Source organism: Neolamprologus brichardi, chromosome 3, assembly GCF_056152115.1.
Source record: "Neolamprologus brichardi isolate AB-2024 chromosome 3, ASM5615211v1, whole genome shotgun sequence".
In the NCBI taxonomy this organism is placed as follows: Eukaryota; Metazoa; Chordata; class Actinopteri; order Cichliformes; family Cichlidae; genus Neolamprologus; species Neolamprologus brichardi.
Window position 1 is genome coordinate 50,642,855 of NC_142106.1, and position 17,718 is coordinate 50,660,572.

General features: G+C 41.7%; 1 protein-coding gene across 1 annotated transcript; it reads right to left on the bottom strand.

Annotated features, from left to right (window-relative positions):
• Window positions 1–2,176: 2,176 nt before the first annotated feature.
• rce1a (Ras converting CAAX endopeptidase 1a) lies at window positions 2,177–15,456 on the bottom strand. The gene is made up of 8 exons (XM_006808486.3): window positions 14,956–15,456; window positions 9,504–9,606; window positions 9,335–9,418; window positions 7,153–7,231; window positions 6,881–7,048; window positions 5,394–5,465; window positions 5,248–5,310; window positions 2,177–2,710 (listed from the first exon to the last, which is right to left on the bottom strand). The coding sequence occupies exons 1-8, from the start codon at window positions 15,123–15,125 to the stop codon at window positions 2,487–2,489; spliced, it is 963 nt and encodes a 320-aa protein (XP_006808549.1). The 5' UTR covers window positions 15,126–15,456; the 3' UTR covers window positions 2,177–2,486.
• Between the last annotated feature and the right edge of the window lie 2,262 nt (window positions 15,457–17,718).

Sequence of the window (17,718 nt, forward strand, 5' to 3'; positions counted from 1 at the left end):
GATGTTATTTGTAGGAAATTAAGTGTTAGTTTTACACCTGATATACTGAGAAGGTAGTCTTCCAAAAGGCTTGACTTTTTGTCTCACAGGTGCACAAAATATTTTCCCAGAAGTATTTGTGTTTGTTTAGGTCGGCCCTCGTTTCCACCTCTGAACTTTCCCACAGAGGCCATTTTTTCCTCTTTTTGTATTCTTCAATGACGAACACTGACCCTAACTAAGGAAAGTCAGGCCTGCAATTCTTTAGATGTTGTTCTGGGTTCTTTTGTTTCCTCCCGGGTGAGTCATTGATAAACTCTTGGACTAATATTAGTCGGCTGGCCACTCTGGGAAGGTTCACCACTGCTCCAAGTTTTCTATAATAGTGAATAACGGTTCTCACTAGAGAAAAGAAGGAGGCAAAAAACCTTCACCTCATTGTGTGATCATATCAGCACGTCGCTTTTTACCTGCCTGGACTGAACAGAGCAAACAAGCACTTATGAGTCAAAGTAGGAAGCAGACAAGGAGATAAGTTAGAGGGAAATGATTTGACTGATGTCATCGGGATGATAAACAGAACTGAAAGGTCCTTTGTTCCTTACAATCAGTTCATTCTGCATTTCCCAAAGTGCTTCGCTGCCCTCGACTGACAGCTTCAGGGAGGTAAGAACAAGACAAGACACGCCACATGAAAAATATTTGGAATTACATACGAACAAAAATGGCCTATTTCACTGACTGAAGATCAATCTACAACCTTTTCCATACGTAGGACTTATTGCTGAAGGTCAGAGCAATCTACTTTGTCTTCACAGTAAGAGTGCAGCTATGTGTCTTCAAGTTTTCTGGGGTTTTTTGTTTAGTTACTGGCTTACTAGTGGACATGAAGCAAGCAGAGACACTGGGTGACTGTACCAGTCTGTCACTAAGAACAAGGGTCAGGGCACACTGTTATGTCACAGAAGTCTGGTGCAAACAGCTAAAGCTTGAGTTTGATTGTTGTAACTATTCTCTCATGATTATTCTTAATCATGCACAGGTGAAATGTACCTCTGTACATTGCACATTGTGCCATTCAGGGTTCAATTCAGGAGTTTTCCAGTTGGGGCTTATCATCTTACTGGTCACTGCCTGGTCACAGATGCTACTCTCTTTAAAAATACCAGCTGCTGCCAGAGATACTTATAGATGAACATTTGGTATCAAACCTCCGACCCTGAGGTCAAGGTCACTGAGAATCAAACTCTTTCAGGATTTTTAGTAGACACACCTACTGTATCAATTTGAAAATCCTAGACGACTTAGTTATGATATAGTTTTTGTATTCACAAGCGTGTTAGAGAACTTGACCTCTGACCTTGAGGTCACTGAGATTTACTCAAAGCTTCCTGTTTACTTGGGTTTTATTCAGTTTTTGCTGAATGTATTTGTTTGGCTTCAATATGATGTAAAAATAAGTGGTTTACATAATCTGGTTTATTTAAGAGGGAGCCATCAACAGCGACAATCCTGAGTGCTCGTATTTCTGCCTGCTGATGGCGAACGATGGTTAAAACAGCAACAATCACAATACGGGTTGTGACAAACCTTTTGTCCTTTGGTGACCAATTTCAGCAACATTGACTAGCTCTTGTTTGTAGTAAAGCTGTGTTCACGTTGCTTCCTTCTCTCTTAAATTAGGCCCTAAGTGTTGGGGTTTTATTTAGTTGAAGCTAAATTAAAGATGAGTCCTGTTCAGTCTGCACACACACGATGTAGGAAAGTCTAAGAAATCACAGAAACTCATTTTAAACAGAGACTAGATTACAAACTGGAACCTGCCGTGGAAAACTGGCACGAAAGTGAAAATAATTAGCAACATAGCAATCCCCATCACTCTGCATATACACAATATACAACGAACTATTTGTTGAAAATATAAATTAGTCATGTTTCTCACAAACAACGAGTCAGGTGAAAGGAGCAGGAAGTACGTTTGTTTCCAACCTGTCCTGTGATGTCAGTGATGTGATTGCAGCCATCGTGATAATGAAAACATGGCTGAGGTGCAGCAAACGAGTCAGACCGAATGGAGTCCATCACAGAGTATACTGTGGTACCTTATCACAGAGATTTACCAGCATTCTAACTTGTTCATCTGTGTTATGTCTACCGTACTATCCTGTATCTGTGTGGCAGTGTAGGACACATTAGCTGTCTTTGGAAATCGACTGCCCCAGTTTATTCTCAGCTTAGTCTCAGCAACGCGACTCTAACGTCTGCACACCATGAGAACCAGTTACAGGACTGGTGCCACATAAATACAGACAAACAAAGTGTCTACAGCCCAAGGAACGGGTCTACAGAGTTCCTCCCCTCTCTGTGGCAACAGAGTCGTCACTGTTGGCCCAACAGACCTTAACTCTTAACGCTAATGAGGAAAAAAAACAAGTAAAAAGTCAAAAAAGCAAAAACACCCTCAATTACTTCTTGACGACAGTAGAAATGTGAGGGTGGGACAAGGATCAGGAGAGGCAGGAGGAACTGGGGAAGGAGGTGAGGGTGCAGACTGGGAGGCTGTAATAGGAGGGGTCGGTGAAGGGGAACAGAAGGAGAAAGAAGAGGAGGACCCCCAGTAAATAGGAGGAGAGGACAGTGAGTCGGTAAGGGTGCTCCAGAGCTGTGCTGATGGCAGGGAAACCCATGTAGTTACAGAAGGAGTGGCAAAGTACTGGACCAATCAGGTGGCCTGTAACAGACAGAAAAAACAGCCATTTACTCCCACTGTTTGACAGTGTTACAGCTTCCTTCAGCTTCCCATTCAGCTGTGATAGATAAACAAATGCTTTGATTTAAAAATAATCCTTTAAATCCTGTAACTGAAAATATTAAAACTGTTTTTAAAGACAGAAGAGAACATTTTGGACAAGAGGAAAGAATTTTAAATAATCAGCTAACGTGCAAGCTTGATGAAGTGTATAGTTTATATACAGAAGAGACCGCTCTCATCCAACTACCGGCCTGTAACCTACCTCAGTACCACAGTAAGATGAACAGGCTCAATACCTGAGCTACTGGTACACAGAGCAGTTGCTCCACACTGCAAGGCCACACTGGCCAACCTGAGCACTGTGTGACACTTTAAACACTCATCCAAGGCCAATGACACCAACGTCCAGCGCATAACTGCTACAGCTAATTAAAAAATGACTTTATCACACTTATTAACTTCATTTCTCTAAATCCCACACATATAATATTGCTGGAGACATAAGGATAAACTATGACGTAGGCTTGTGGAACAAGCTGCAGGCTGCAGTGTCCCGAACAGTTAACTACATATATCACAGGTCTTTATATACGACTGTTTAATATGGAAAACATTTTATTTTTAGGTTTTGCTAAATTACAGTGGTATGCAAAAATGATAATAATAATAATAACCCCTGATAATTTTCATGTTTTTCCTTCATAAATCGTTGGTTGTTTGGATCAGCAATTTCATTTACACACAGTGATATTTGAGAAGTGAAATGAAGTTTATAGGATTTACAGAAAGTTTGCAATAGTTACTTCAACTAGTTTAGGCAGGTGCATAAATGTGGGACCCTTGTTGTTGTTTTATTGATTTGAATGCCTTCAGCACTAATTATTGAAACATAAAATTTGTTTGGTAAGCTCATTGACCCTTGACCTACATACACAGATGAATCCAGTCAGGAGGAAGCATATTTAGCGGGGCCAGTTGCAAGTTTTTCTCCTCTTTGCATCTTCTCTCGAGAGCAGCAACATGGGAGCCTCAAAACAACTCTCAAATGACCTGAAAACAAACCATGTTCAACATCATGGTTTAGGGGAAGGATACAAAAAGCTATCACGGAGATTTCAGCTGTCAGTTTCCACTGGGAGGAACATAGTGAGGAAGACCACAGGCACAGTTCTAGTCAAGGCCGAAGTGACAGGTCAAGGAAAATCTTAGATAATCAGAGGCGATGGATGGTGAGAACAGTCAGAGTCAACCCACACACCAAATGGAGTCACTGTGCATCGTTCAACTATTCAGCGCACTTTGCACAAGGAGATGCTGTGGACTGATGAAACTAAAATTGAGTTATTTGGGCATAACAAGAGGTGGTATACATGGCGGAAACAGTACACAGCATCCAAAGAGAAACACCTGCTGCCTACAGTAAACTGTGGTGGTGCTTCCATCATGCTGTGGGGCTGTGCCCAGTGCAGGGACTGGGAATCTTGTTAAAGTTGAGGGTCGCATGGATTCCACTCAGTATCAGCAGATTCTTGAGAACAATGTTCAAGAATCAGTCACAAAGCTGAAGCTGCACCAGTGCTGGATCTTTCAACAAGACAACGACCCGAAACACTGCTCAAAACCCACTAAGACATTCATGCAGAGGAACAAGTCCAACGCTCTGGAACGGCCATCTCAGCCCAGACCTGAATATTACTGAAAATCTGTGGTGTGAGTTAAAGCAGGCTGTCCATGCTCGGAAACCATCAAACCTGACTGAACTGGAGACGTTTTGTAAAGACGAAAGGTCCAAGATACCTTCAACCAGAATCCAGACTCTCATTGGAAGCTATAAGAAGTGTTTGGAGGCGTTATTTCTGCAAAAGGAGGATCTACTAAATATTGATGTATTTTTTCTGTTGGGGTGCCCAGATTTATGCACCTGCCTGGTTTAGTTTAAGTAACTATTGCACACTTCCTGTAAATCCTGTAAACTTCGTTTCACTTCTCAAATATCATTGTGTTCATCTGCTATATGATATATTTAAATGAAATTGCTGATCCAAACAACCAATCATTTATGAAGGAAAATCATGAAAAGGGTGCCCAAACTTTTGCATATCACCATATATGGCAAATCTAAATTAGGAATATGTCCATATTCAGTGAACCTTCAGTTATTTTGTAACTGTAAAAACCCCTCTGTTGGTCCACAACAGGAAAAAACATTCAGTGCACTTCAACATTGAAAGCTATGCACGAATTATCTTAAATCCTCTTTCACAAATAGCAGATATATTTTTCCCAGTAATGCACATCTGTCGGCTCATACGATGGCTGACCTGTGCATTTTATTTTAAAATTACGTACTGGTAAGTTTATTTCATTTAGTTTATCTCAGGTTAATTAGACCAACCCTTGGCTCTTAAGCCCAGGCTTGGACAGCCCGGCTCAGAAAACCCAAACTTAATCGTACCACCCAGTGCCAGGCCGACGGGACGCTCCAAGAAAAAGAAGAGTGAAGAAAAGCCTCTTACCTGTTCTGATGAAGATGAAGGCTGTGTAGGCTCCAAACACTGCCGTGTAGGAAAACTGAAACACTGCAAAACAGAAGAACAAAAGTGCATCTTCCTGCTATCCTGTGATGAAGTCACAATAAACGCAGTGAAAAAGATGTTCTCACCTGCAGAGAGGAAAATACCCAACAGAGTGCCCTGTCTGAACCTCAGCAACTCAATCACATGGTGGAAGTGAGCTAGAAGAGAGGACAGAGCAGGCACTCATACATGCAGCAACTTCAACAAAGACATTATTGGAACACACTCTGCATTATTTATTATATACACTGCTACTTCCAATCAACACAAAATTAAGGGGGGAAAAAAACTTTCCAAAAAGCACTCAAAGTCTTGGCTTCTTTGTTTGACTTGTGCTCTTACAGCAGCGCTTATGCAGCGATATTGTCTGAGTGGCGACACCTATCGTTCAGAAGGAAACTGCAGGGGCTTCCTGCACTGTAATGGTGGGTATAAAGGCTGGTGTCCTGTAAACAGGGTAGCGACAGAGCTCAGATTTTGCCTGTAAGAGGATGAACCAGGCAGTAATCAGACTACAGCAGATGGGGGACAGAGGGATAAGTGCTTTTGTCCCGGGTAGGGACAAATTCTCGTGTCTGACGTTTGCTCTGTTAAAGTCATGAAGAACAATGAGCAGGGAGACACCGGGTGTTTGTCCTCAGTGTTCGGTATCTGATGCTTTGCTAACACAGGCCTAACAAGGTGAACTCCTGTGGAGTATGAAATGATTTAAACTCAGTGATAATGGTCTCTATGTGAGGGACTGCATGTTTCTTTCCCAACACTGCGCCATCTAAACAACAACCTTTGTTTATATACAAACAGATTTCGCCTCCTCTTTCAGAAAGCTCCGTGTAACGGTCCACAAGCAGCCGGGGATGCAGTCGCCTATCTAGCTTTTAGTGAAGCACAAAGTTGCAAATCTGGAAAAGTTGATTTTAAGCTGTTGAGTAGCTGCAGTTCATCCGTGTTGTTGGCAGTATATTTGCCAGGTGAATCGAAGCATGCATCCCCACCGAGTTTATGGACACTTTGGCTCGCTTCCCTCGTTAGCGTCTCCTGACCGTTAAGAGCTGCTGCTCCTCCAGCTAAGAGCTAAACACTCTGGGTGGCACTGACTTGGCCTGCAGTAACAGCGAGGAATCCTGGAGTCATCTTTCAATATTAAACAAATATGCAGGACTGCTTTCTTCCATTGGTGCAATAGTTTTTAAATTAGAAGCTCATGTATTTATTTCTTCTTAGCTGGTTTTACTGTAATTTATAATTACAGTAAAACCAGTAAAAGAATTTAACACAATTAACGCATCTGGAGTGCAGAATGACTCGAAATCCCTGAAATGTTTCTGTAAACACATTTCGGGCAGTTTGTCCAAGCAGAGTTACCTTTGAACATGCAAGCGGCAGTTGATCTGGTAGTGACGGGCAGCTGAACCAGTCAACTCAATATGGAAGATGATAAACGCACATCGGCCCTCTCGATGGGACATTTGAGTATTCATTTCAGCACTTTGTGAAGTTTTTAAAACGGCTGAATAAAAACAGAAAAATAAATAAACAACTTGTGGCTAAGCTGGAAAAAACTTGCACTCACCCACTCCGAAAAAGAGGGGACAGGTTATGATAGCAGTAGAAGGACCAGCACAGGGCACCAACATGGGCAACATGCACGCTCTGAACACCAGCTCCTCAGTTAGCGGCGCCACCACTTGATTCCTCAGCCACCGCATATCGTTGGCACACAACATCCAGAACCATGGGTCTAGAGGAAGAAGCAAGAGCAACAGGTGTAAACCAAATTTAGAAACAGATCGAAAATCATGAATCCAGTTCAAGAATAAAACATAGCACAGCTCGTTGGCTCACCAAAGGCCACCCGGATCCCATCGGTGAAGCTCCACGGACAATCCATGGCCAACTGCATGAGTGGGCCCAGAAACAGGACCTGCAGCACACGGCCAGACAAATAAAAGTACTTATATTTGAGATGTTGCTGCCATTACCAGAGCTGCATATAAAGTTTATGTTTTCTCCTCTGTCCACATAATTTCATTCAGCAATGTAATGGTGAGCATTGACTGAATGACAATAAACGAACCTGAATCTGAAAGTCAGACACAAATTCGAGCATCTGTGTCTTTCTTGCATCTCAAGTTTCTCACCTGACTCAAACCATTGTTTTAGCATTCCTACTGCACACGTCACCACTGTCTCGCTGTCCTCATACATTTGAAATACTTCACTGGAACTCGTGATCATGTGGTGCCACAGTCTCTTTCTCATCATAAGCTTTCTATACATCCACAAAGACAGTGCGACTCCTGACCTTCTTTATACTTCAACAACACTCTGAAAACAAACATCTGTCGTGTTATCTCTCAACATGAAGCCCTCGCCCTGATCATTGATCATCACCTCTCTTCATAACCGAACATCAATAATTTTTCCCATAGCTTCATGATATGGTTCATCAACTTTATCCCTCCATAGTTACAACAGCTCTGCACATCGCCCTTGTTCTTGAAAACCACCGCTTCTCTATCTCTAGGTATCCTCCCACTTTCCAAGACTGTGCTAAATACTTGTGTTAAAAAGTTCACTGAAATCTCTTCTAGACATCCACACACCTCCACAGATATGTCATGCCCTCGCTGTCCTCCATCCATCCTCTTCACTCTCATTGTTCTTTCCTCCAGCTCCTCAAGAGGTTCCACCTCTTCAGTACATTCATTCAAGACTCTCTACGGCTCTCTGTATAGCCACATGGTAGAAGTCCTTTTCTCCTTCCTTAGTGTCAAGCCTCACATATGAGTCACTATAAGCCTTTTCCTTTGTTTTTGCCACCAGCCTGTTGTTGAACACATAGACTCTGGGTATTTCCGCCTACTTCCTTCATCGCCCTGGCTACTTTTCTGAATGTAAGTACGAATGAAAGCAACACTAAAATATTTAACTACAGATTCACAGTTCTCAGTATATTTGTATAAATATCACATTTGTGAATATTTTTAGGTTGAAAATAAGTGTGTGAACATTAATAAAGTAACAATTTAAATTATCATTTGAAATTGTTTCTATACATTCTCATATTTTATTCTGAGTGACATTACAAGGACAAAAAAGCGTGCATGTTTCCCACAACTGATGTTTTCATCATTTAAACTAGAGCTGCACGATTTTGCATAAAATGAGAATCACAATTTTTTGGCTTAGAATTGAGATCACGATTCTCTCACGATTTTCTTTCCAGTATAAATATTTATTGCACTTATTAACTGCACATCAACTTCGTAACAGTTGAGACTGAAAAACAATAAATAAACATAAAAACAACAAATGTCTCAGGTTTTGTCGTTGCTCGACACTGCGTGTACAGAGCAGGTAGTGCAACAATAGAAAAATAGTTGCGGGACGGCACTGTGTAGCGTTTGTCTAGGGTGTTGATCATTTTCCTGAATCCCTCGTTTTGCACAGTGTTGATGGAGCCATATCTTTGGTCAGGTGATAAGTGATGGCCTCAGTAATTTCTTTACGGAGGCTGTAAAGCCTCCCGTCGAACTCCCGCAGAGTTCGACGTGTATAGGGAAGCGCTGTATAAGGTTCCCGTTATTGATGTTTGGGTGGTTGACCGGGACGGATTTTCTCCTGTCACCTTCTCGTCATCCCTGACGTGCTCTCCGTTGTTTTTTCCTGCCAATTTTAGCAGCCAGCTTCTGTATCAGGTGGTATATGGCTCCGCCCTTGTCATTTGTTGAGCAGGAAGAGTGAGCGCTTGTTTTCATGCACATTACGTCCCGGATCAAAATGCGGTACAATTGTCGTCGTTTTTTTTTTTTTTTTTTTTTTTTTTTTAAATCGTTGTCATTTGGAAATGAGATCGCACATGATCTCATTGAATTGAGATCACGATTTTCTAACGATTAATCGTGCAGCCCTAATTTAAACTAAAGAAAAATAAAGGTTTTCTTTCCCAAAATATTCCAATCAAGCACAGTTTAACGATGAACATTAGGGGTAATGTTAGGGAAGCACATTGGCTGTTTCTTACCATGGTGAGGAGCAGAGGAAGTATGATGGCAGGAATGAGGCCTTCAAACCGGATTCCCATGAGAACCAGCAAAGACGGGCCATTCTGACACACAAATGAAAACAGAAACTGTGATACAACGTAGCACAAAATGTTCATCCTGAGGTACTAGAACAAGATCTCAACTCACCACGACACCTGCAGATTCTCTCCATGCCCACACAAACAGGGGCGACAGACCTGACACAATCAGGACGCTGGTGAAGCGTCTCTTTATGACAGCAGGATGGTCCCTGACGACAGGGAAACATGCACACGTTATCCAAGCACACAAGCACGGAGATACAAACAGCTTCTGTATGCTGATAAGACGGAGGAGAAGTGAGTTGTCAGCACTCACCAGTGAGCTTTGGTTTAATAATGCACACATAAAGAAGCACATTAAAATCCTCCATGGGGAACCAATAACAAATCTACAAATGTAAAGTGATGAGTCGCAGACTCACAAGCCGCGCTGCATGGAGTCGTAATGAAGACAGAAACAACCCAAAAGTTTTCAGTTTAATTTCAACCCCATTCAGTTTTACTTATAGATCTATAACTCTCAACAGCAGTTGCCTGGCAGGATTTATATTGTAATAAAACTATTTAAACAGCGGGCTGTGAAACAGTTTTTTCATGCTTTAAAGTTGGCCATTAAAATGGTAACTGGTAAGTGGACTGGTTCTTATACAGCGTTTTCTACTCCGTCTAAACCGTCTGCAAGCGCCACAGTTTTCAGTGTCTAATTCAGTGGTCGTTTGTGATCCGGGAGGTGATGTGAGCTGGTTGGACAGTGGACCTGTCTGTCAATAACAGTGCAGAGCATGCATCACACGGTCACTGGAATTTACATCCATTCAGTTGTTGCAGGAATGTTGTAAATATTTGGTCCTAATCAGATGTCAGGTTTCTCCACCACAGCCCCCCCTTCTCCTTCTCCTTCCCCTCTCACACCTGTGTCATTAATCTGAGTACAACTGAAGCGGGTGTTGACATTGTGGAAAACATCCTGTACCAAAAATGAAGTGTCCAGCTGACCTGAACGACTACAGAGCAGTGGCCCCCACATCGCACATCATGAAAACCTTGGAACAGCTGATTCTACACCAACTGTGACTTCAGGTCAACAACATACATGACCCCCGTCCTCTACATGCTTCACCGTGCCCTAGCTCATCTGGAGAAATCTGGCACTTATGTGATCTTTGACAAGTTCACAGAGATTACAGACTACCTGACAGAAAGACCAGTTAGTCAGGTTGGAAAACTGTGTTTCTGGAACATTAATGAGCAGCACGGGGGCAACACAGGGGACTGTCCTGGCTCTGTTCCCTTTCACATCGTGTACAGCAGACTTCAAATACCATTCGGAGTCCTGCCACATCCAGAAACACTCAGATCATACTGTCATTGTGGTGTTTTAACAACGGACAGAATTCTGAATATAAGGATCCTGTAAAAGTCACAAAAACGACCTCATGTTGAACCTGTAAGATGAAGGAAATGATAGTAGATTTTCAAAGATTCAGGCCTCCTCTCCAGCCTGTGAAAGTCTTTGGGTGGACATAGAAATATCTAGGGTTACACATGGGTAACAAACTACACTACTCCCTGAATACAGAAAAAATATACAAAAAAGGGCAGAGTTGTCGCTTGTTGCTAAGGAAACTATGCATCTTCACAGACAGCTCGCTACGCCTAAACTGGATTATAGATGGCAGAGAGTTGGTGTCGTAAACCACCGCCTCTGTTCAAAGATGGTCGCTCACAGTGGACATAGATGCTTCTTTCACTCCTCTTTCAAACCATCTATCCTCTCTGTCCAAAATGTGAACGTTGGCATCCTCGAAAGAGTGACCTTTGACCTTTAGATGCAGATGTGCGCTTGTGAAGTGGCTGTTTGGTCTCTCCAATGTAGAGGTCTGGGCATTCCTCGCTGCACTGTACAGCAAACACCACATTGTTAAGTCTGTGTTTTGGCGTTTTGTCTTTCGGGTGAACCAGCTTGTGTCTGAGTGTGTTGCTGGGTCTGAAGTAAACTGGGATGTCGTGATTGGAGAAAACTCTCCTGAGTTTCTCTGATACACCGGCTACATAGGGGATGACAATGTTGTTGCGTCTGTCCTTCTTATCCTCCCTCGCTGGTGTCTGATCTTCTTTTCTGTGCCTCTTTGCTGACTTTATAAACGCCCAATTAGGATAACCGCATGTTTTAAGTGCTGTGAGCAGTAAAACATGGACTGTGTTCACATAAAGAAGTGAATGATTAACCCTAGTTACATTATTAATTAGTGCACATAAGTGGGCAGACAAGTGATACAACACAAGTTAAATAATAGCAACAGTAGGCATATAAGATACATCTGCTCCACATTAACACTTACAATAACAATAAAGCAGCTGCATGTTACACAGCTACAAGACAACCTATAAACCAATTTTCAAATGACCACTTTGACAAACACAAACGAGCACAAAGAGAACTTCCTGCTTTGATGTTAGGGAACGGTGATAACATTACAGCACAGCAAGTTCATCCAAAATCAATACATTCATGTAAAACACTGCTGCTGTTTGGTTAAATTGGAAGTGAAAGTTAGTAAATTACATTATAAACAGCTCCTTTAAACATCCAGAGCGTGGAGCAGAAAGCTGAGCTCAACAGAGAAAGGTGATCGCAACTATTGCCAAACCAGCTGTAGTTGACTGTGGTGTTAGACAACGTAAGGCCCCAGTCACACAGGTCTAGAGACCAGGTGTTAACATCTGGGCAACCTCTGGTCACCATGGAGCGAGTGTACTCCCAGACCGGCTGGCAAGGGATTGCTCAGGGTTGCTGGCTGACACTGGATGAAACCAATCACAGAGAAGAGCCTATGAAGGTATTAGGGCCACATTAAGAAAAAAATATCTTATTGCTCATTTTGAGAATAAAGTTGAAATACTATTTCGACACACACACACTTAAAAGAACTGGCTGGATTTCTACAAAATGAAGTGGTTGGCAATGAGCAGATGCAAGGATATTGTTGGTTATAATCATGCCATAAAGAGGACGTATGTTTTATCATAAGACACGATAAGACAGCTGATCAATTTGCTTCACTAACTCGTTTGTAGAGGTCTATGAGCCGTGGCACCAGTAACTCCATCATAAGATCGTGCACCATAACCAGCCTTGGGTTTGGTCACAAGCAGTGGTCGGTAACTTACATGAAAGACACAGAATTCTCTGACCTCGCCATTTTACTCTCCAAGATGTGATGCAAACTTGGAGGATGTTTACCATCTAATTCACAATTCTGCCTGACAACCAACACATTTCAAAAGATGAAAGGTTTAGTTTGAATGTAAACAGTTTCAGTTTTGTGTCACACTTCATAGTTCCCCTACCATTGGTGCGTTCTATAGGTGTGCACTGATGAAGGTAGCAAGGAGACTTATGGTGTAGCACAATACATCTCATCTATCTTTGTACATTCTCATGACTGCTATGAACCACTCACCATCCAGTCCTGGAATAAACACTTTTCCCTAGGAACAAGCAGGGAGTCACTGACGGGTCTTAGGCCCATTTGACTGGCGCTTTAGTAATCAGCTTCACAGCTACTACCAGAAACCACTCACAAGTGGTTAGAAAATCTGCATTTTCTTTCCCTATATTACTGGGGCCAGCTAATACCAAGAAAGCCCGGTTATGAACATCGCAGTATAGTCCTTTGGCGTTTGCTATTCACAATGATAGGTGACATGGACTTAAGAGATCATCTAGACTCTGACCTGGTCCATTTTGAGTGGCAACATAATTCAACACAACTTTAAAGTAAAGCCTGAGCCAGGTGCTTGTGATATAGTGGAGCATGAACATTTTGTAGTACAAGTATCACTTAGCTGCAGAATGAACCAAGGACTCATTTTTCCTCACAGAAAGGAATCCATTATTTTTTGTGCGAACATCTGCGTTGTTAGATTTTTGCCTCGACTGCCATCAAGTCGTTGCCAAATAGGATTCCATAAATTTAGCAGCCCTATTTTGTAGCCATTCAAATTTCAAGATCCCCTGGTACAAGCACAGGAACGAAAGAAAAACAATCAGAGTCAAGCAAAACAAAGAAAATATTGCTTTTGCAATTGGCCACTTTGTTATTAAATATCTGCTCTGGCCCAGAATCTGAAAACTGTTGCATCCATATATGCCCTTGTCAGATGACAGGAAATTCTTTGTGCATCTGTGAGTGAAAAACTGAACCAAGTTTTACTTCAAGTTTAAAAAACACCCTGAGAAAAGAAGCTGTCCTAGTCTACAGCGGGGGTGGAGAAGATCAGGAAGATCGTGAAGGACCTCAGCCATCCCAACAACAGACTGTTCTCTCTGTTGAGGTCAGGAAAGCGATTCTGCTCCCTGAAGACCAACAGAGAGACTGAGGAGGAGCTTCTTCCCGCAGGCGATACGGTCTCTCAATCACACCACCACACAGTACTGACCCACACATATGGTTCTTACACACACACTGGACATTGTTTTCACTTCATCACTAAATCACTTTAAGCATATTTGCACTGCACAAGACACTAAATAATGTGGATTTCACAACACTGGACATTATATTCTTCATTTCCATTTAATACTTGTACAGCTGCTTTTATTGTGTGTGTGTATATATATATATATATATTTATATTTCTTCATACATTCTTATATATTTCTATACTGTGTATTGTGTATTTTGTTGTACAGTTATTTTATTTTCAACTTTAATTTACATATTCTATCTTAATCTTTCCCAGTTAAATTTACCCTTCATTCTAATTTGTGTTGTACAGTTATTTCATTTTTAACTTTCATTTTTATATTTTATTTTATTCCTTCCTAGTTAAATTTACCCTTTTTAATTTTCATATTTATTTCCTATCTTATTCATAGCCTTTTCTTTTTTTCTTTAGGTCACGAGCAGTTGTGTAAGCATTTCACTGCATATCGTACTGTGTATGTGACAAATAAAATTTGAATTTGAATTTGATTTGAACTCCAGGCCTCTAAGGCCCATCTCCTGCAGGTTTTAGGTCTCACCCTGGGTCAACACACCTGAATCAAATGATTAATTCATTACCAGGCCTCTGGAGAACTTCAAGAGAGGTTGAGGAGGTCGTTTAGTCATTTGAATCAGCTGTGTTCAAGGACACATCTAAAACCTGGTCTACAGTGTGCCCAGGTGGAGGTAAAGTAGCAACAGCCCTGTAAGCTCCTCACAGGTTAATCCAGTCAGAAACAAGTGCAGTAATGCACTTGTGTGGCTACAAGTGCATTACTGCACTTGTAGCCACACACTGTGACATGAGTACTGAAGATTATTATAGAAGATACATTTCCTCACTAAAACGAACTGAACCGCGTGAAAAATCTCACTTGGAGATGCCACCAGCCTTTCTTCAGTGACTCTTTAACATGGTCCACAAACATGCAGACTGATCAATTATTTCTAATTAAATATTAATTCAAACTTAATGCAAACTTCAGTGTGGGTAAATAATATAGGAATGAAAGCAGTTCACTGACTCTCCTTTCAAATAAACCCCAGTATAAAGCGTATGTAGCTCACCTCGGCAGGTGACTCCTCCACACATATAAGCTGCCAACATAAAAACAAGCCAGCATCAGACAGAACAGTACTGACAACCAACACAGGCCGTCGGGAGGGACCAGCTCTCCACTGCTGTGCTGCATCTTCTCTGTCAAAAAGTTGGCTGGTAAATCATCTTCCTCTGTCATAATGAAGGCGAGCCACGACTAAACCAAACAGCTGCTAGGAACCAGAGGTGCTGTTGGGTCATTTACCGAGATAAAACATTGGCCCGCACGAGCTATGAAGCTGTCAGTAAGCTCCTTTCAAATTGCGGGCTAACGGAGCTAACTGGTTTGCTAACGTCTACGGCGCTTTCTGATTACGTCATCGTATCTCCTTTCCGATATTTACTGGTGCTACCGTTAGCGTCCTCTTCGTCTTCTTCTTGGTCGTGGCCGTATGAGATATACGATGCGTTTAATCGACGATACAGGGTGCGTTACAAAAGTTCGCGATGGCCAAATGAAACTTTCTGAAGCTTGTATCGAAAAATGGTTACTGGAAGCTTTTCAACACTGATCTCTTTGGTGACATCTGGTGGCCAAAAATATGAAACGCAGCTTCAATCTACAACTTGATATTAACTTCATTGAGCTTCATATGAGCTTCATTATGACTGCCCGCTCTACAGAGGTGAATTGACAGTTTCGGTTTAATATCATGTAACAGTTCTGCAATATCGGAATATTTTTTTTTTATTATTATTATTGTTTTTTTTTTGGGGGGGGGGGGGGGTGAGTGTTATTTGATTAATAAATACTTTGGATCATTTGAACATGTGCCACACTGTTCTCCTCTTAGTTCCTCCACAGTGACATCTGCTGGCCTAATTTGGCTATTACTACATCTTCATAATGCTTTCCTGTGAAGCAATGCCAAACAAAGCTACTTATTACACCAGACTGTCAATAACGGTGATCAACTCTGAGGAGTTTGGAGAAATCCTCACACAATCAAGGCAAGAAAAATATTGAGCAGGCTGTGACTGTAACAATTAGTGTCTCCATTTGTTAACATTTGCGTTGCTCATAATAAATCAATTTATAAAGTCAAACATACAGAGAAAAGACTGCTGTGTTTGTTGTAATACACACAGAAACATTCCTGAACTTTATCACTGTGAGTCTGGAGTTTTGGTCATAGTGTACCTGCATAACTGGGAAGAAAAGGGGGATAGGAAAAAACACATCTGTCATGAAATTGTTTTTCTATAATATAAATATAATTTTTATGGCGGTGCAGTGTGTGAGTAACAGATTATAGTGAGGATGATGTCACTTAATGCTACAAATAACATCTTCTGTTGAAAGCAGGAAAAATTGAGAGCACAGACGGTGCTGACCTGCCTGTTTTATTTTCTCCTTGAAAGCAGAGGTGGTTTTTATTAAGATATTTTAAGGATTTAACAGCCCAGTTGTTTTTATATCTATATAATGTATATTTGATTTTGCTTTGGGTTCCAGTGTTTAAGTAAATGGATAGGCTAGTCTTCACAATCACCCCAACACTCTTGGGGATTCTCCAGTTTTCCAGTGTTTGGTTCACTCGGGTACATTTGGACCTCCACTATCCACAGTGACATTTCACATCCTCCCTGCAGGACATCTCTTCAGACTTTCAGCCATTGCTGTGGTCTCTGGAATTAGGATAATTCCCTTTTGTTCATCCTCCAGCATCATTAGATGGGCAGCGCTTTTAGACATGTGCAATAATTTCACATTGTTCTGATGAGAGGGCTAATGTCAGTGTGTAGGCCTGCCAAAGGTGCTCCTACAGGTTATCCGAGGTCATAAACACATTGGAACATTTGGTATGTGCAGTTTCAATGTGTATCCACCTCTTGAATTAGCTTTTGCACCCGTCCAAGGCGGGTGTTCAGTGCAGGCTAGGCTGATTTGCTCCTGCACCTCTGTCAGACTCTATTACAAAATTAGCCAACAAAAAGTGATGAATTCAAGTGTCACTGCAGCAGCAACTTAAACAATATGGTGCCATTTAGAATAAAGGAACTCTTCTTTTCAGTGGTACTGAAAAGTGGTAACTGGTAACTTTGTAATTCCCCAATGAGTCAATTCAGCACTTTGTTACAGCGCTGAAGCTACAGGTGAAAAACTGTAACTATAAGAATAATGACCAAATGGTCAGGGACTGTATTGTATTTGGAACTTGCTCATCAATAGTAAAGGAAAAGCCGCCCAGCTAAGGAGCAGACCTAAACAGACATAGGCCCCTCCCATGAGTGAGCTCAGATGCAGCTAAAGGCTATGGCTAGCAACAGCCACGAGGTCCACTCAATACCACATAAACATGGAAGAAAAGGCACAGCAGGGCACGCTGATAGGTTACGTGAAAGGTTAGAAGCACCAGTTAAGGCACGTGAGACATCACGGTACACAAGCAGAATGCTTGACAGTGTCTGAAATACAGAAGCCTATAGAAAGAAGTTTCACATGAATCAGGTCGTAGAGAAGTGCGCTCCATCAAAGAAATCCATGAGGACTCAGAACTGTTTGTGGTTACTGTTACTGTAACTGAAGATGAGGCTGGCGCACATGCAGACAGAGAACTTGGATGCCAAAATTTAAAGACAATATTCAAGCTGTATACCAGTGCACAGACCAGCATCATCCCCTCATGGCAAATAAGGGGCACTCTTCCTCTTAAAACCATGGATTTTTTTTGCACCCAGCATTTAACACAAGCTTCTTTTTTTTGTCTTGTTGTGATACAGCCTGAGTC